Consider the following 20,701-nt stretch of genomic DNA (forward strand, 5'->3'; position numbering starts at 1 on the left):
TATATGAGGCATAAATAACCAACTGAGAACGTGCCTGGCATTGGCGTTGTTAGGCCTATTTTAGGGGGGCTCAAGCCCCCCTAAAATATTCTAAAGCCCCCCTAAATAATTTGGTGTTATATATATATATATATATATATGTATATATAATTTTTTTTATTTTTTTTTACAAATACATGCCGACATATTCATTATAAAGTGGCCCGAATATGAGTTTAAATAAATAATCATATAAACTGTCATTATTCACTCCGTTTCCCCTCACTTCATAGCGTAAATCACCAAAAATTATTCCCGGGCGCGGCACCGCTGCTGACAACTGCTCCCCTCACCTCCCAGGGGGTGAACAAGGGGATGGGTCAAATGCAGAGGACACATTTCACCACACCTAGTGTGTGTGTGTGACAATCATTGGTACTTTAAGGTAGAGAGCCCCTTTAGTGTGTCGGTATCCAATCCATTCCACTTGTTCATATAGAAAATGCCCACATCACTCAAAATCCAGTCCGCATTTTCTCTGCGACCTTGCTTGCGGTCCTTGGACTTGTTCATGTAGAAAACGCCCACATCACTCTTGTAGAATCTATATAAAGTAATATACATTAGCCTAATGTTAAAATAATGAAAAAAACATAATTAAATAGATTTGTTTTATTGTATTGTTACATTAATAGCTGTTGTATTATTATAGGATGGCTTGTTAAACATTTCATAGGATTTTCAGAGGGAGGAAAAACCAAGACATTTAATGTAAAATGAATAAATACATAAAAAGAAAAAGAGAAAAAATGGTTAAAAGCCATCGTCCCGGGGAGCATTTCATTTCGTCCCGTGCATTTTTTAAATAATAATAACAATGAATAATTTCTAAGTCTTTGTTAGCCGTTTGTGAAGTTTTGTACTCGTGCGCTACGTTCGCTCTCCTGGGGGCTAAGCCCCCCCTGTCCTTAAAAGCTAGTGACGCCCCTGGTGCCTGGTATGTTAACGTAACATATTATGGTAAGAGTCATTCAAATAACTATAACATATAGAACATGCTATGCGTTTACCAAACAATCTGTCACTCCTAATCGCTAAATCCCATAAAATCTTATACGTCTAGTCTCTTACGTGAATGAGCTAAATAATATTATTTGATATTTTACGCTAATGTGTTAATAATTTCACACATAAGTCGCTCCTGAGTATAAGTCGCTCCCCCGGCCAAACTATGAAAAAAACTGCGACTTATAGTCCGAAAAATACGGTATAAGATTTCATGGGATTTAGCGATTAGGAGTGACAGATTGTTTGGTAAACGTATAGCATGTTCTATATGTTATAGTTATTTGAATGACTCTTACCATAATATGTTACGTTAACATACCAGTTGGTTATTTATGCCTCATATAACGTACACTTATTCAGCCTGTTGTTCACTATTCTTTATTTATTTGAAATTGCCTTTCAAATGTCTATTCTTGGTGTTGGCTTTTATCAAATAAATTTCCCCAAAAAATGCGACTTATACTCCAGTGCGACTTATATATGTTTTTTTCCTTCTTTATTATGCATTTTTTCGGCCGGCGCGACTTATACTCTGGAGCGACTTATACTCCGAAAAATACGGTATTTTATGATCGTATTGTGTAAAGTATTATGGATTCTGCTAAAACGTGTTTTGGAAGACATGTTACCATGTCTTAGAATTAGGAAAATCACATTCGAAATTGCATATTAGTGCTAAAAAGCCTAATTGAAATGTCAACCGTTAGCACCCGAGTCAGATAGCATTAACAAAATATGCAATTCTTAAGTGTATTCTTGCGAAATGAGCCAAATAAGCTAGCATACTGTTAGCATGTGTATACTTGAAAAATTAGCTAAAATGCTAGCATGCAAACAATTAGCATGCGTGAAATAATACAAAAATTTGACTCAGGTGTATACCTGTAAATCCTGCTAAAAAGCTAGCATGTTAACAGTTAGCATGCGTCATGACACAAAATATCTGACTCAGAGGTGTACACCTGTAACATTTTCGAAAAAGCTAGTTAGCATGCGTCAAGTAAAAAAATGTTTCCGTCACCAAGGAAAAAAATGTTTGATTCAGGTGTACACCTGCAAAATCTGTTAAAAATCTAGCATGCTAACAGTTAGCATGTGTCAAATAACAAAATATCTGACTTTAAGGTGTATACGGTACTTCTAAATGTGCTAAAAATCTTGCATGTTAAGACACTAAATATTTGACTCAGGTGTATACCTGCAAAATGTGTTAAAAGCTAGCATGCCAACTGTGATATGTGTCTAGTAACAAAATATTAGGCTCTAAGGTGTATATCTACAACATTTGTCAAAAAGCTAAACAACTTAAAATCTACTCACTGTGTTACACAATTTTGTTCAGTCCCGACCACGCCTCTTTTAAGAAGTTTTACTAACCCAGTTTTGCTAACCTGACCCTTGTTTGTGCTTGCGCACCAAACCGCAGTTCAGAGTCCCTTGGGGGAGTACTGGAGACTGCTGCCTCTGGTGATTCCCTTGTTCTACTGGGGCACTTCAATGCTCATTTTGGCAACGACAGTAAAATCTGGAGAGGTGTGATTGGGAGAAACGGCCGCCCTGATCTGAACCAGAGTGGTGTTTTGTTATTGGACTTACTCTATACTCTCGGCAGGATCCTTGAGAGTGCGTGGGAGTTTGCCCAACCAGTCTACATGTGTTTTGTGGATTTGGAGAAGGCATTCGACTGTGCCCTCGGGAAGTCTTGTGGAGAGTACTCAGAGAGTATGAGGTATTCAACCGCCTTATTGTGGCATTCCGATCTATGTATGATCAGTGTCGGAGCTTGGTCCGCCTAAAAATTCTGTCCATAAAAGTTGTAAACAGAATCTGTGACAAAGGGCATCCCTGGTCCAACCCTCACTAGAAACGGGTCCGACGTAATGCCCTGACCCAATAGGCGGAGTCAGGGCATTAAGGGGATCTGGTTTGGTGGTCTTGCTGGCTTCGTCTGGCAAGGATCTTCAGCTCTCACTAGATCGGTTCCCAGGGGGGTGTGAAATGACTGTGATGAAAATCAGCACTTCTAAGTTCGAGTCCATGGTTCTTTCTTGGAAAAGGGTGGAGTGCCTGCCCCAAGTGGAGGAGTTCAAATACCTCGGGGTCCTGTTCACAAGTGAGGACAGAGTGGTCCGACTTACTGCCAGTAAGTCGGACCCGTTTCTAGTGAGGGTTGGACCAGGGATGCCCTTTGTCACAGATTCTGTTTACAACTTTTATTGACAGAATTTCTAGGCGCAGTCAGGGCATTAAGGGGATCTGGTTTGGTGGTCTTGCTGGCTACGTATGGCCAGGATCTTCAGCTCTCACTGGATCGGTTCCCATTGGAGTGGGAAATGACTGGGATGAAAATCAGCACTTCTAAGTTCGAGTCCATGGTTCTTTCCCGGAAAAGGGTGGAGTGCCTGCCCCAAGTGGAGGAGTTCAAGTACCTCGGGGTCCTGTTCACAAGTGAGGACAGAGTGGCTCATGAGATCGACAGGCGGATCGGTGCAGTGATGCGGACCCCGTATCGGTCTGTCGTGGTGATGAAGGAGCTAAGCCGGAAGGCAAAGCTCTCAATTTACCGGACGATCTGATGCCTATCCTGACCTATAGTCATGAGCTTTGGGTTATGACTGACAGGACAGGATTACGGGTACAAGTGGCCAAAATTAGTTTCTTCTGTCTCTCTTAGAGATAGGGTGAGAAGCTCTGTCATTCGGGAGGAGCTCCTCCACATCGACATACGGGATACGGACCTGTGAGAGTCCATCCACGGCTGATTTGGACGGCGATATTTGTGGAGTGCCTGCCCCAAGTGGAGGAGTTCAAGTACCTTGGGGTCCTGTTCACAAGTGAGGAAAGAGTGGCTCATGAGATCGACAGGCGGATCGGTGAAGCGTCTGCAGTGATGCGGACCCCGTATCGGTTCGTCGTGGTGCTGAAGGAGCTAAGCCGGAAGGCAAAGCTCTCAATTTACCGGACGATCTGATGCCTATCCTGACCTATAGTCATGAGCTTTGGGTTATGACTGACAGGACAGGATTACGGGTACAAGTGGCCAAAATTAGTTTCTTCTGTCTCCCTTAGAGATAGGGTGAGAAGCTCTGTCATTCGGGAGGAGCTCCTCCACGTCGACATACGGGATACGGACCTGTGAGAGTCCATCCACGGCTGATTTGGACGGCGATATTTGTGCGTTGCAGGCAAACCGGCGGGCCGAGGATCCTCGTTTGCGTGAGGATCTGATGCCTATCCTGACCTATAGTCATGAGCTTTGGGTTATGACTGACAGGACAGAATCACGGGTACAAGTGGCCAAAATTAGTTTCTTCTGTCTCTTAGAGATAGGGTGAGAAGCTCTGTCATTCGGGAGGAGCTCCTCCACATCGACATACGGGATACGGACCTGTGAGAGTCCATCCACGGCTGATTTGGACGGCGTTATTTGTGCGTTGCAGGCAAACCGGCGGGCCGAGGATCCTCGTTTGCGTGAGGAAACGACCTCTGACGCTGGCAGAGAGACGGAAAGAAGAGGCGGACGTCGTGATGACGCCCAGTGCCGAGTGTGTGGTTGTTCAAGAGGGCAAAGAAGCTGTGGACCTCACTCAGTACATTTTAAAGGTACATACACATGTGTGTTCAACTCCCGTTGTCTTGGCTAATTGCTCATTCTGGCTCGCTGTTATGCAGCATCCGTTCTACTTTGACCAGGTTTTTGGTGAGCATCAATCTAACGAGGAGGTGTATAAGAAGACGGCGTATCGTCTGGTGCAGCACATGCTCAACGGGTAATGTTTCAGCATGTTTTTTTTTTATCAGACAAAAATATAGTTTATTATCTCGCTGCAGGATTTCTATATTCTTTGTTACACGGGACGGCGTGGTGCTTTTGGGAGAGTGGCCGTGCAACTCACGTGACTACAGGGTGCCATGACTGCTACTAAAACAAGGGCTAAAACAAAAAATAGGGATTTCTTCCTAAATTTTTCACCCATTTCTCTCTAAACTTGTTGGGCTTATGTCTTTAGGGCCAATTAGGGATGGGCGATACGGCCTAAAATCTATATTGCATGCAGCCTCTTGGGATAACAATATACAGTCGTGGTCAAAAGTTGACATACACTTGTAAAGAACATAATGTCATGGCTGTCTTGAGTTTCCAATCATTTCTACAACTGTCATTTTTTTGTGATAGAGTGATTGGAGCACATACTTGTTGGTCACAAAAAACATTCATGAAGTTTGGTTCTCTTATGAATTTATTATGGGTCTACTGAAAATGTGAGCAAATGTGCTGGGTCAAAAGTATACATACAGCAATGTTAATATTTGCTTACATGTCCCTTGGCAAGTTTCACTGCAATAAGGCACTTTTGGTAGCCATCCACAAGCTTCTGCTTGAATTTTTGACAACTCCTCAGGGGAACATTATCACAATTTCAGAATGGTTAAAACCATTAAAAATCAGTTCCCAGTGGCTTATTATATTTTTCGAAGTTTTTTTCAAAATTTTACCCATCACGCAATATCCCTAAAAAAAGCTTCAAAGTGCCTGATTTTAACCATCGTTATAAACACCCGTCCATTTTCCTGTGACGTCACATAGTGAAGCCAACACAAACAAACATGGCGGAAAGAACAGCAAGCTATAGCGACATTAGCTTGGATTCAGACTCGGATTTCAGCGGCTTAAGCGATTCAACAGATTACGCATGTATTGAAACGGATGGTTGTAGTGTGGAGGCAGGTAGCGAAAACGAAATTGAAACTGAAGCTATTGAGCCATATCGGTTTGAACCGTATGCAAGCGAAACCGACGAAAACGACACGACAGCCAGCGACACGGGAGAAAGCGAGGACGAATTCGGCGATCGCCTTCTAACCAACGATTGGTATGTGTTTGTTTGGCATTAAAGGAAACTAACAACTATGAACTAGGTTTACAGCATATGAAATACATTTGGCAACAACATGCACTTTGAGAGTGCAGACAGCCCAATTTTCATCAATTAATATATTCTGTAGACATACCCTCATCCGCGCTCTTTTCCTGAAAGCTGATCTGTCCAGTTTTGGAGTTGATGTCAGCAGGCCAGGGAAGCTAGGGTCCATAGGGGGTTTAGCTCGCTCGTCTGCGGGAACAAACTGCCGCCATTGCTTGCCGTGCTAGCGAGGTCCTTTGTCCCTGAATTGCCCACACACTCCGGCATATTCAATGGGGGTCTGGCGGCAGATTTCTTTGACTTATCGTTGGAAATGCATCTGCTTTGAGTGTCGCAGGATATCCACACATTCTTGCCATCTCTGTCGTAGCATAGCTTTCGTCGGTAAAGTGTGCGGAACAAACGTCCAATTTCTTGTCACTTTCGCATCTTTGGGCCACTGGTGCAACTTGAATCCGTCCCTGTTCGTGTTGTTACACCCTCCGACAACACACCGACGAGGCATGATGTCTCCAAGGTACGGAAAACAGTCGAAAAAAGGGAAAATAACAGAGCTGATTTGACTCGGTGTTTGAGAAAATGGCGGATTGCTTCCCAATGTGACGCCACGTTGTGACGTCATCGCTCCGAGAGCGAATATTAGAAAGGCATTTAATTCGCCAAAATTCACCCATTTAGAGTTCGGAAATCGGTTAAAAAAATATATGGTCTTTTTTCTGCAACACCAAGGTATATATTGACACTTACATAGGTCTGGTGATAATGTTCCCCTTTGACAAAATTGGTGCAGTTCAGCTAAATGTGTTGCTTTTCTGACATGGACTTGTTTCTTCAGTATTGTCCACACGTTTAAGTCAGGACTTTGGGAAGGCCATTCTAAAACCTTCATTCTAGCCTGATTTAGCCATTCCTTTACCACTTTTAAAATGTGTTTGGGGTCCTTGTCCTGTTGGAACACCCAACTGCGCCCAAGACCCAACCTCCGGGGCTGATGATTTTAGGTTGTCCTGAAGAATTTGGAGGTAATCCTCCTTTTTCATTGTCCCATTTACTCTCTGTTGTCATGATCTGTGGTCTGGATCATGTGTTTTTTGTTATTTTCTGTTTGTTTAAGACTCCAAAAGTTCCTGTTTGCTCTCCCTTGTTTGGTCACCATGGCGACTCATTGGTTTCACCTGCCTCATTTGACACACGCACCTGGCTCTAATCAAAGAGGTTATTTAAGCCTGTCGTTGCCAGTTAGTCGGGCTGGCGACATTGCTGTGTTGATCAATCAATCAATCAATGTTTATTTATATAGCCCTAAATCACAAGTGTCTCAAAGGGCTGCACAAGCCACAACGACATCCTCGGTACAAAGCCCACATAAGGGCAAGGAAAAACTCACCCCAGTGGGACGTCGATGTGAATGACTATGAGAAACCTTGGAGAGGACCGCATATGTGGGTAACCCCCCCCCCCCCCCCCCCCCCCTCTAGGGAGACCGAATGCAATGGATGTCGAGTGGGTCTAACATAATATTGTAAGAGTACAGTCCATAGTGGATCCAGCATAACAGTAAGAGTCCAGTCCACAGTGGGGTCAGCAGGAAACCATCCCGAGCGGAGACGGGTCAGCAGTGCAGAGATGTTCCCAACCGATACACAGGCGAGCGGTCCACTCCGGGTCCCGACCCCGGACAGCCAGCACCCCATCCATGGCCACCGGACCTGAGTGTCTCCCCCTCCACAAGGGATAGGGGGGAGCAGAGGAGAAAAGAAAAGAAACTGGTCTAAAAAAAGGGGGCTATTCAAAGGCTAGAGTATACTAGAGTGTTCTTTTCATGCTCTGTATTGATTGTTTCATGCTCGTTTCATGCCACAGATTCATGTTCGTTTTCATGCGATTGTTCGCTTCATGCTATGCCAAGTAAGTTTTGTTTATTCATGCCACAGTTAGCGAGTTTTTGTTTCATGTCCATAGTTCTGCCTAAGTGTTAGTTTTTGTATCCCGCGCTAAGTTGTGCCTTCGCCTTGTGCGCCTTTTTGTTTTCACTTTTTGAGGCAAGATTAAATCATGTTTTTACCTGCACCCCTTGTCCAGAGTAGTCCGTTTGCGTCCTGGGAGAACAATCCTCGCAGTAAGCTGCGAAATCCTCCTCGTTTTGACATCCGTAAAGCAACAGTCCCATTGGCAGCAAAACAGGCCCAGAGCATGATACTACCACCACCATGCTTGACGGCAGGCATGGTGTTCCTGGCATTAAAGGCCTCACCTTTTCCCCTCCAAACATTGCTGGCTTTTGTGGCCAAACAACTCCATTTTTGTTTCATCTGACCACAGAACCTTCCTCCAGAAGGTCTTATCTTTGCCCATGTGATGTCTTATGTTTGTGTTTTGTGTGCGTGTAGGGGGAAGGCTACCTGTTTTGCCTTCGGGCAGACGGGCGCGGGTAAGACTCACACCATGATGGGTTCTTCTCCCAATGAGCCGGGCTTGTACTTCCTGGCGGCCCAGGACATCTTTGCTCACCTGTTGGCCACGCACAGCCCCCTGCTGGTGTATGTCAGCTTCTGTGAGATCTACTGCCGTCAGCTCTATGACCTGTTGAACAACAGGAAAAGGTTTTTGTGTTGCTTTAAAATGGTTTGAATGGCACCTCCATGCTATGTGCCATCTTATTATTTTTGCTCTTACACAGATTGTTTGTGAGGGAAGACGGTCACAACGTGGTTCACATTGCAGGACTTTGTGATGTCAGAGTGGACACCGTCAACTCACTGATGAAGGTTTGGCGACATTTTTTAGCGAATTTCTCCTAGCCCAGGGGTCGGCAACCCGCGGCTCTAGAGCCGCATGCGGCTCTTTAGCGCCGCCCTAGTGGCTCTGGAGCTTTTTCAAAAATGTATGGAAAAAGATGAGGGGAAACATTTTTTTTGTTTTAATATGGTTTCTATAGGAGGACAAACATGACAAACCTCCCTAATTGTTAGAAATCACACTGTTTGTATTAAACATGCTTCACTGATTCGAGTATTTGGCGAGCGCTGTTTTGTCCTACTAATTTTGGCGGTCCTTGAACTCACCGTAGTTTGTTTATATGGAACATTTCTCCGACTTTCTAGGAGGTGTTTTATGCCACTTCTTTTTCTGTCTCATTTTGTCCACCAAACTTTTAACGTTGTGCGTGAATGCACAAAGGTGAGTTTTGTTGATGTTATTGACTTGTGTGGAGTGCTAATCAGACATATTTGGTCACTGCATGACTGCAAGCTAATCGATGCTAACATGCTATTTAGGCTAGCTATATGTACATATTGCATCATTATGCCTCATTTGTAGCTATATTTGCGCTCATTTAGTTTCCTTTAAGTCCTCTTAATTAAATTTATATCTCATGACACTATCTGTATGTAATATGGCTTTTAATTTTTTGCGGCTCCAGACAGATTTGTTTTTGTATTTTTGGTCCAATATGGCTCTTTCAACATTTTGGGTTGCCGACCTCTGTCCTAGCCTATTACCTTTTTTTTTTCCAACTTTTTTATATATGTGTCACAGGTGCCTCATTAGTGAATTAGAAGTATGTTGTCTATGAAATAAGTGCCATTGTCAGCATTTAGATGAGCCCTTTAAGGAGTAGGACAAATTATCAACATTAACTAATATAGCTAGCAGCATGCCAGGTTAGCTTATTTGTTGAAGAACAATAAAGTTCAACAAACGTGTTCCCTTGTTCACTCTCTTGTCTGTAGCTGACTGATGTTTTTTTAAGAAGTGTAGCGAAGCCTGTTTTTTCCCCCCGGGTCAACGGGGGCATCATGTCCATGAGGAAGCATGAGCAACAAGCTTTTTACAAACCCCGTTTCCATGTGAGTTGGGAAATTGTGTTAGATGTAAATATAAACGGAATACACTGATTTGCAAATCCTTTTCAACCCATATTCAGTTGAATGCACTACAAAGACAAGATATTTGATGTTCAAACTCATAAACTTTATTTTATTTTTTTGCAAATAATAATTAACTTAGAATTTCATGGCTGCAACACGTGCCAAAGTAGTTGGGAAAGGGCATGTTCACCACTGTGTTACATGGCCTTTCCTTTTAACAACACTCAGTAAACGTTTGGGAAGTGAGGAGACACATTTTTTAAGCTTCTCAGGTGGAATTATTTCCCATTCTTGCTTGATGTACAGCTTAAGTTGTTCAACAGTCCGGGGGTCTCCGTTGTGGTATTTTAGGCTTCATAATGCGCCACACATTTTCAATGGGAGACAGGTCTGGACTACAGGCAGGCCAGTCTAGTACCCGCACTCTTTTACTATGAAGCCACGTTGACGTAACACGTGGCTTGGCATTGTCTTACTGAAATAAGCAGGGGCGTCCATGGTAACGTTGCTTGGATGGCAACATGTTGCTCCAAAACCTGTATGTACCTTTCAGCATTAATGGCGCCTTCACAGATGTGTAAGTTACCCATGTCTTGGGCACTAATACACCCCCATACCATCACACATGCTGGCTTTTCAACTTTGCGCCTATAACAATCCGGATGGTTCTTTTCCTCTTTGGTCCAGAGGACACGACGTCCACAGTTTCCAAAAACAATTTGAAATGTGGACTCGTCAGACCACAGAACACTTTTCCACTTTGTATCAGTCCATCTTAGATGAGCTCAGGCCCAGCGAAGCCGACGGCGTTTCTGGGTGTTGTTGATAAACGGTTTTCGCCTTGCATAGGAGAGTTTTAACTTGTACTTACAGATGTAGCGACCAACTGTAGTTACTGACAGTGGGTTTCTGAAGTGTTCCTGAGCCCATGTGGTGATATCCTTTACACACTGATGTCGCTTGTTGATGCAGTACAGCCTGAGGGATCGAAGGTCACGGGCTTAGCTGCTTACGTGCAGTGATTTCTCCAGATTCTCTGAACCCTTTGATGATATTACGGACCGTAGATGGTGTAATCCCTAAATTCCTTGCAATAGCTGGTTGAGAAAGGTTTTTCTTAAACTGTTCAACAATTTGCTCACGCATTTGTTGACAAAGTGGTGACCCTCGCCCCATCCTTGTTTGTGAATGACTGAGCATTTCATGGAATCTACTTTTATACTCAATCATGGCACCCACCTGTTCCCAATTAGCCTGCTCACCTGTGGGATGTTCCAAATAAGTGTTTGATGAGCGTTCCTCAACTTTATCAGTATTTATTGCCACCGTTCCCAACTTCTTTGTCACGTGTTGCTGGCATCAAATTCTAAAGTTAATGATTATTTGCAAAAGAAAAAATGTTTATCAGTTTGAACATCAAATATGTTGTCTTTGTAGCATATTCAACTGAATATGGGTTGAAAATGATTTGCAAATCATTGTATTCCGTTTATATTCACATCAAACACAATTTCCCAACTCATATGGAAACGGGGTTTGTACTTTAAGATGTCAGGAAAATCGCAACTTTTTTTTCTTTTCATTTTCAAACACAGTTTGGGTTGCATTTTTTATGTAGGAAAGGTGTTTCTTTAAATAAAGTGTGATTGTTTCTCTCAAAAAGTGGAGCAAACAAGCATGATTGATTTTCCTCACATTTCATGCTCATAAAGAGGCTTAAGGGAGACATATTAATGTTTGTACGTCATTGAAAGGGCACTTTTTAAGACTAGGGTTAAAACCTCTAAATCATGGGTGTCAAACTCTGGCCCGCCGCGTAATTTCATTTGGCCCTTGAGGCAATATCAAATTCACATAGAGCTGGCCCACCGCATTCACCGCTAATAGTCATACTTGCCAACCCTCCCGATTTTCCCGGGAGACTCCCGAATTTCAGTGCCCCTCCCGAAAATCTCCCAGGGAAACCATTCTCCCGAATTTCCACCCGGACAATAATATTGGGGGACGTGCCTTAAAGATACTGCCTTTAGCGTCCTCTACAACCTGTCGTCACGTCCGTTTTTCCTCCATACAAACAGCGTGCCGGCCCAGTCACATAATATATGCGGCTTTTACACACACATAAGTGAATGCAAGGCATACTTGATCAACAGCCATACAGGTCACACTGGGGGTGGCCGCATAAACAACTTTAACACTGTTACAAATATGTGCCACACTGTGAACCCACACCACACAAGAATGACAGACACATTTCGGGAGAACATCCGCACCGTAACACAACATAAACACAACAGGACAAATACCCAGAACCCCTTGACGCTACAACATACACCAAACCCCGCCCACCTGAGCCCCGACATTAATGAACTAGCATCCAAGAAAAGATTAGTTGTGTCGCAAATTGAGCAGTAAAAAGGCCTGAGTGGTTGAATTATTATTATTTTATTTTCAAATTTATTAGCCTGTGGAAAAAGTTAATGTTGATATTTACCTCAGAAGGCTGCAAATAGAAAAGAGGCATTCCATTTTATTTATTTTTTTAATTTAATATACCATTGATGTTTTTTCGTTTGTTTTTTGAAAGTTGATTTTTATTTATTTTAAGTTATATAAGCGTTGCTTGTTCCATATTCAGTGTTAAAGCAAATCAGTGTCGCAAACTGAGCAATAATTAACGTTTTATTTTATGCACTTTCTCTTGCTACTTCACGGCTTGAATGTTTGATTCATTCATTATTGTTATTTTATTTTCAAATGTATTAGTAGCCTGTGGAAAAGGTTTATTTTGATATTTACCTCAGAAGGCTGCAAAAATAGAAAAAAGGCATTACATTTTTATTTACGTTTTACTTGATACTTGATATTTTTTTATTATTATTATTATTATTATTTGAAACTCGATTTTGCGTGTCACTATAAAGTTATATAAGCCTTGCTTGTTCAATATTTAATGCAAAACTTGTTTGGGTCCCTATTAAAAGGTTACCTTGTTCAACCTTGGCCTGCGGCTTTGTTCAGTTTTAAATTTTGGCCCACTCTGTATTTGAGTTTGACACCCCTGCTCTAAATACTTGCAACAATCTGCCTGTCTGTTGGGGTTAAAGGTGATGTCACAGGGTTTAGCAGCACGCACCAAGAGGGTCAGCGGCGTGAATCCGCTCTCGTCTCGTTCCCATGCCTTGCTTCAGATCCAGCTCCGATCTGCAAACCAGCAGATAATTGGCAGGTAAAAAGACAACATTGTCTGGTCAGACCTCATAATGTCTAGTGTACTTGGAGTGTGCTATATTATTCATACGTTTGTGCCTATGTGCAGAATGTGGTTCATTGACTTGGCGGGGAGCGAGAGGGCATCGGACACCAAGGCGGCAGACTGGCAAACTCGAATGGAAGGAGCGGAAATCAACCAGAGTCTGCTGGCTGTAAGCTACAACAAACACTTAGGACATTGGGATATCCGATACTGTATCGGCTTTCTTACCGATATCTGATATTGCCCTCTCTCAGCTTAAAGAATGCATCCGCTCACTAGATCAAGAGCAGCGGCACACACCTTTCAGACAAAGCAAACTCACTCAGGTACTAAGACTTTTCCTGGTTTGTATTAGTTACCTTTCATGTCGAATCACTAAACCCATTTTTTTTCGTCCCAGGTCTTAAAAGACTCATTTGTTGGTAATTCAATGACTTGCATGATTGCCAACATTTCACCCGGTCACAGCGCAACAGAGCACACACTTAACACGCTGCGATATGCTGACCGGTAAGTGGAAAGAAAGGGGAGTTGTTTTGTTTTACAGTATATTTGACCATAAAGTCACTTGAATATACATTAGAGTAGTCAGTGTTCAGCTTGTATAGCAGTAAAGATTTACTATCCAGTAAAAAATGACAATGAACACCTCACAGTGAACATGCCCAAATTGTGTTTAAAGGGGAACATTATCACAATTTCAGAAGGGTTAAAACCATTAAAAATCAGTTCCCAGTGGCTTATTATATTTTTCGAAGTTTTTTTCAAAATTTTACCCATCACGCAATATCCCTAAAAAAAAAGCTTCAAAGTGCCTGATTTTAACCATCGTTATAAACACCCGTCCATTTTCCTGTGACGTCACATAGTGATGCCAACACAAACAAACATGGCGGAAAGAACAGCAAGCTATAGCGACATTAGCTCGGATTCAGACTCGGATTTCAGCGGCTTAAGCGATTCAACAGATTACGCATGTATTGAAACGGATGGTTGTAGTGTGGAGGCAGGTAGCGAAAACGAAATTGAAGAAGAAACTGAAGCTATTGAGCCATATCGGTTTGAACCGTATGCAAGCGAAACCGACGAAAACGACACGACAGCCAGCGACACGGGAGAAAGCGAGGACGAATTCGGCGATCGCCTTCTAACCAACGATTGGTATGTGTTTGTTTGCCATTAAAGGAAACTAACAATGAACTAGGTTTACAGCATATGAAATACATTTGGCAACAACATGCACTTTGAGAGTGCAGACAGCCCAATTTTCATCAATTAATATATTCTGTAGACATACCCTCATCCGCGTTCTTTTCCTGAAAGCTGATCTGTCCAGTTTTGGAGTTGATGTCAGAAGGCCAGGGAAGCTAGGGTCGATATTCTTCTCTTGATCATCTTCGGTGGCATAAGGGACGGTGTGAGCCAAGACATCCAGGGGGTTTAGCTCGCTTGTCTGCGGGAACAAACTGCCGCCATTTCTTGCCGTGCTACCGAGGTCCTTTGTCCCTGAATTGCTCACACACTCCGGCAGATTCAATGGGGGTCTGGCGGCAGATTTCTTTGACTTTATGGTTGGAAATGCATCTGCTTTGAGTGTCGCAGGATATCCACACATTCTTGCCATCTCTGTCGTAGCATAGCTTTCGTCGGTAAAGTGTGCGGAACAAACATCCAATTTCTTGCCACTTTCGCATCTTTGGGCCACTGGTGCAACTTGAATCCGTCCCTGTTCGTGTTGTTACACCCTCCGACAACACACCGACGAGGCATGATGTCTCCAAGGTACGGAAAACAGTCGAAAAAACGGAAAATAACAGATTTCTTTGACTTTATCGTTGGAAATGCATCTGCTTTGAGTGTCGCAGGATATCCACACATTCTTGCCATCTCTGTCGTAGCATAGCTTTCGTCGGTAAAGTGTGCGGAACAAACGACTGACCATTTCGTCGGCTTTCCCCACACCCTCGTATTTTGAACAAATTTCTCCAATTTCTTGCCACTTTCGCATCTTTGGGCCACTGGTGCAACTTGAATCCGTCCCTGTTCGTGTTGTTACACCCTCCGACAACACACCGACGAAAGTGAAAAATGGCGGTTTGCTTCCCGATGTGACGTCACATAAGAGAGCGAATAATAGAAAGGCGTTTAATTCGCCAAAATTCACCCATTTAGAGTTCGGAAATCGGTTAAAAAAAGATGGTATTTTTTCTGCAACATCAAGGTATATGTTGACGCTTACATAGGTCTGGTGATAATGTTCCCCTTTAAGAACCACTGTCTTAAAGTATATCCAAGTTTAGTGTTGATAAGATATGATGTAATAAGAATACTTGCTGAAATGAGAGTGGTGGGAGCTGCTGTACAACTTGCTTTATGTACCACAGTGTGAAGGAGTTGAGGGGCCAAGGAGGAAGAGAAAGCAGAACTGTACCTCTTGCCAAATGCAGCCTGTCCAATAGCATCAATGGAGACATCCCGAGAGGAAACAGTCTCCCTAAGAAGCCAAAAATGGGAATACCGAAAGCCATTTTCCCCACCTCAAAGAAGCCCTCAGCATACACGGTCCGCTCTTCCACACCAAAGACCAGCAGATCTGACGAGGAGAGAACCGCCACGGCCAAACGCCGGGTCGGGCCTGAAAAAGTGAGCCTACTCATAGGCTCGCAGGAAAAGGGCGACAGTTACAAAAGGGAAGAGAGGCGTGAATATAGGAGAAGGCAAGAGAAGCAAGTTGAGACTGAAGGTGATGCTGTGGTGGGCAAGAGGGATGAAGAGATGCAGCATCACCTGCGCCAGTATCACCAGCAACTGCAGAAGTTTGTGCCGTTCTCCATCACCCCGTCTGCCTCCAGCCGACAGTCGCTCTCGTCTCAAGCTTCGTCCTCTCTCTCGTGTTCAGACCGGATGTATTCCAGTTCGAAGGACACCTCCAGTGTGAACGACAGCGGGATTGGAAGCAATGGTGCGCCGTCGCCTTTTAACAACGTAAAGGACGACGCCATTGGAAACGATGGGGTTCAAAGGGAACAGTTGAGGTGGGCTCAGGTGGTAACAACAGAGCTAGAAGCGGCCCACATGGCGGCCGATGTCGCCCTGGCGTCCTTCAGCTCCGCAGAGATAGGCGAGGACTCTTTGGAAATGGATCCCTCGCTCGATGGCTTGTGGACTGACAGTCTAGCGTCAGCCCACTGTGTCCACAAGCCCGACGTCTTCTTCGGCGCCCCTCTCGTTGACCGCCAGTCTGCAGCCCACGCCGCTTGTCAACAAACAAGCGAGAAACCAAAAAACCTACCTCGATTTGTAGCAAAAACTCAGGCGGTGTCGTACAGAATGAGTGGAGAGACCAGTTCAAGAGACTCCCAGACACCAAGAACAGGCAGAATGTCTCAGGAAGATACTTGTGAGGATTCCACCACGAGTCAACGAGACCACGCCAGTAACTATCTCAGTTTTCTTGAGAGGAAGCCGGATCATATCACACATGCAACATATAAAGACGCTGAATGTTGTCCGGTAATAAAGAACCCCTGGGATCCTACTTCTGACGCCAAGCTAGCCACCAATCATCTCCCAGAGCAGCCTGAAACCCCAGCTAACCATCCAGAACAGAACATCCCTTGCAAACCTGTTCTCTCAAAGTCCTCGACAAAGACACATTGTCCCACAAACCCTGTGGCAGAACAACTTCAACCATTTCCGGGCCACAACTCTAAAGTCCAAACTGAAAGTCCTGGAGAGTTACTTTATAAAGAGACAACCATCAACCAGGAGTTACAACTGAAAATGGGCACTGTTGGCCACATGGATCATGACAAGTAAGTACTGCATTTGTGTTAAAGGGGAACTTTTTGGGAAATTTTGCTCATCGTGCACAATCCTTGTGTGAGAATCTTTTCAATAGTGAAAACTGCTCATAAAAGGCAGCTAACATTGCAGGTACCTATAAAACCCTCTAAAAACAACAACACTGCATGTAATGTAGTAACAGGCACATTTATGATAACATTAAATATTTACAGTATTTTGGTCATTTTAAGCTTTACCGAAACTTCTTTCCTGGGGGCATTGATAGAGCAATGATCGGTACCGTTGCTCTGCGCTAAACCAGGGGTGCTCATTACGTCGATCGCGAGCTACCGGTCGATCTCGGAGGGTGTGTCAGTCGATCACCAGCCAGCCATTAAAAAAATAGTCCTAAAAATGAGCGATCATAAATCTTCACTATGACGTCACTTTCGTCACTTGATTGACATTCACGGCACCCGAGGGTCTTCTGAGATGACGCTGGCTGCTGCCAGCTCATTCAAATTACCGACTGGAAGGCGAGAAACACTTTATTTCAACAGACTCTGGCGCCGTACCTGTCGTCAAAACTCCAAAGACCGACTGCACAGTTGCACAATAAAAGCTCTGCTTCATCCTGCCTGCGCTACCAAAATAAGAGTCTCAGAAAGCTGGCGTGCACAAGCTAGCAAGCTACGGAGTTTGCCGACAATGTATTTCTTGTAAAGTGTATACAAAGGAGTACGGAAGCTGGACAAATAAGATGCCAAAAACCAACCACTTTCATGTGGTATTGGACAGAAAGGAGGACATTTTTTCCCCTCCATTCGAAAATGCGGACATTATCAGCACCACTGTCTGATTCCTATCAATGCAAGTCATCAGAATCAGGTAATACACCAACTTATATTCTTGTCTTCATGAAAGAAAGGAATCTATATGTGTTAAACATGCTTGTATTATCTTTAAACACCTTTAATTTATTAACAATATTAACTATATGTGTTAAACATGCTTGCATTATCACTAAACATCTTTAACTTGTTAATAATATTAACTATATGTGTTAAACATGTTTGCATTATCTTTAAACACCTTTAACTTATTAACAATATTAACTATATGTGTTAAACATGCTTGTATTATCATTAAACACCTTTAACTTGTTAACAATATTAACTATATGTTAAACATGCTGGTATTATCTTTAAACACCTTTAGCTTATTAACAATATTAACTCTGTGTTAAACATGCTTGCATTATCATTAAACACCTTTAACTTGTTAACAATATTAACTATATGTGTTAAACATACCGGTACTTGTATTTTCATTAAACACCTTTAATTTATTAACAATATTAACTATATGTGTTAAACACGCTTGTATTATCATTAAACACCTTTAACTTGTTAACAAAAACATATGTTTCATAAATAAGTAAATATAAATTATATATATGAATGAGGTAGATCCCCACGACTTGATCAATTGAAAAGTAGCTCGCCTGCAGAAAAGGTGTGAGCACCCCTGCGCTAAACGTTTCAAATAACATAAAACACCGACTTACAATGTCTGCTTACTTGGATACCGGCCATACTTGCCAACCCTCCCGTATTTTCCGGAAGACTCACGAATTTCAGTGCCTCTCCCGAAAATCTCCCGGGACAACCATTCTCCCGAATTTCTCCCGATTTCCAGACGGACTTAAGGCACGCCCCCTCCAGGTCCGTGCGGACCTGAGTGAGGACAGCCTGTCGTCACGTCCGCTTTTCCTTCACATAAACAGCGTGCCGGCCCAGTCACGTCATAACATCTACGGCTTTTGGAGAGCGCACAACTGCACAAACAACAAGAAGGAGACGAAGCAGAAGAACGAAGAAGAAGCAGTCATGGCGACGACGAGTGACAGAGAATAGAACGAGGATGGACAATTCAACCCTTAAACTCACTCCTTTTCTGCAAATTAAATTTCACAGATGCTGCCCATACCTATGCTCCTTCAAAGGCTGTGCTACTGGCTGCAAAGCATTGCACTTTCAAATACAACAATGAGTAGAGGAGTGTTGTGTGTGTGTATATGTGTAAATAAATGAACACTGAACTTCAAGTACTTCTTTTATATATATATATATATATATATATATATATATATATATATATATATATATATATATATATATATATATATATATATACATACATACATATACATAAATACAATAAATACTTGACTTTCAGTGAATTCTAGCTATATATATATATATATGTATTTTATTATATATATATATATATATATATATATATATACATATATATATAATAAAATACATATATATATATATATATATAGCTAGAATTCACTGAAAGTCAAGTATTTATTTTATTTATATATATATGTATATATATATATATATATATATGTGTGTATATATATATATATATATATATATATATATATATATATATATATATATATATATATATATATATATATATATATATATATATATATATGTGTGTATATATATATATATATATATATATATATATATATATATATAGCTAGAATTCACTGAAAGTCAAGTATTTATTTTATTTATATATATATGTATATATATATATATATATCCCCAGGTGCATGTCCAAAGACATGCACCTGGGGATAAGTTGATTGGCAACACTAAATTGGCCCTAGTGTGTGGATGTGAGTGTGAATGTTGTCTGTCTATCTGTGTTGGCCCTGCGATGAGGTGGCGACTTGTCCAGGGTGTACCCCGCCTTCCGCCCGATTGTAGCTGAGATAGGCTCCAGCGCCCCCCGCGACCCCAAAGGGAATAAGTGGTAGAAAATGGATGGATGGATGGATATATATATATATATATATATATATATATATATATATATATATATATATATATATATATATATATATATATATATATATATTATATAAGAAATACTTGAATTTTAGTGAATTCTAAGATACTCCTCCCCCCTTAAGCCGGCCCCCGAACCCCCCCGAAATCTCCCGAATTCGGAGGTCTCAAGGTTGGCAAGTATGATACCGGCTGATGGAATGTTGTATCTTTCAGCACTTGTGCTCTCCTTGAGTTGCTACTCGCCAGCGGTTAGAGTAGCAAGGTGATGTGTCACTATGCCAGAGAAGTAGTTCCTCTGTGTTAGCTCTTTAAAAAAAACCAGTGTCACTATAGCGTGCGTGTAAATGGAGCGTTGTTGGCGGCTGTTGGATGTTTTTTAGAAGGCTACGCGCAGTAAATGAATTGCATTATTACCTGCATTGGTCGCCGCCTTTTACTAGCAGTTTTTCACTAATACCAAAAGGTGCAGTTCCCTTTAAAAGGCAATGAATTGTCCGACAAGCCATAGAAGCATAATGACTGCACTGCAAAAAGTCAGTGTTCAAAAACAAGAAAAATAATACAAAAATGGGGTATTTTATTTGAACTAAGCAAAATGATCTGCCAATAGAACAAGAAAATTTGGCTGGTCAAGACTTTCCAAAACAAGTAAAATGAGCTAACCTCAATGAACCCAAAAATACCTTAAAATAAGTATATTCTCACTAATAACAAGTGCACTTTTCTTGGTAGAAAAAAAAGAGAGACCTTTTTGCTCAAAATGTTGAAAAATATTCTTAAATGAAGTAAATGCTAGTGCCATTATCTTGACATAATGATATGCGCTCGGCATTACATTTCTTGAAACCAGCAAACTTATACTAAAAACTAATTTATTGTTCTTAATGGAAAGGCAACAAGGCAACCGCTTGTTACTCTCTGGGTCTTCTATCCGCT

General features: G+C 42.0%; 1 protein-coding gene across 2 annotated transcripts in view; it reads left to right on the top strand.

The window, feature by feature from the left end:
- LOC133578681 (kinesin-like protein KIF24) overlaps positions 1-20,701 on the top strand; it is a 34,594-nt gene that overhangs the window by 10,737 nt on the left and 3,156 nt on the right. For both annotated transcript variants that reach the window (XM_061933138.1, XM_061933146.1), the window contains 9 exons: positions 4,488-4,650; positions 4,720-4,817; positions 8,363-8,575; positions 8,653-8,740; positions 12,952-13,073; positions 13,164-13,269; positions 13,355-13,426; positions 13,501-13,610; positions 15,485-16,915. In XM_061933138.1, the coding sequence (XP_061789122.1) occupies positions 4,488-4,650; positions 4,720-4,817; positions 8,363-8,575; positions 8,653-8,740; positions 12,952-13,073; positions 13,164-13,269; positions 13,355-13,426; positions 13,501-13,610; positions 15,485-16,915 (2,403 nt within the window). The remainder of the gene's footprint in view (positions 1-4,487; positions 4,651-4,719; positions 4,818-8,362; positions 8,576-8,652; positions 8,741-12,951; positions 13,074-13,163; positions 13,270-13,354; positions 13,427-13,500; positions 13,611-15,484; positions 16,916-20,701) is intronic.

The sequence above is a fragment of the Nerophis lumbriciformis genome, linkage group LG03 (genome assembly GCF_033978685.3).
Source record: "Nerophis lumbriciformis linkage group LG03, RoL_Nlum_v2.1, whole genome shotgun sequence".
In the NCBI taxonomy this organism is placed as follows: domain Eukaryota; kingdom Metazoa; phylum Chordata; class Actinopteri; order Syngnathiformes; family Syngnathidae; genus Nerophis; species Nerophis lumbriciformis.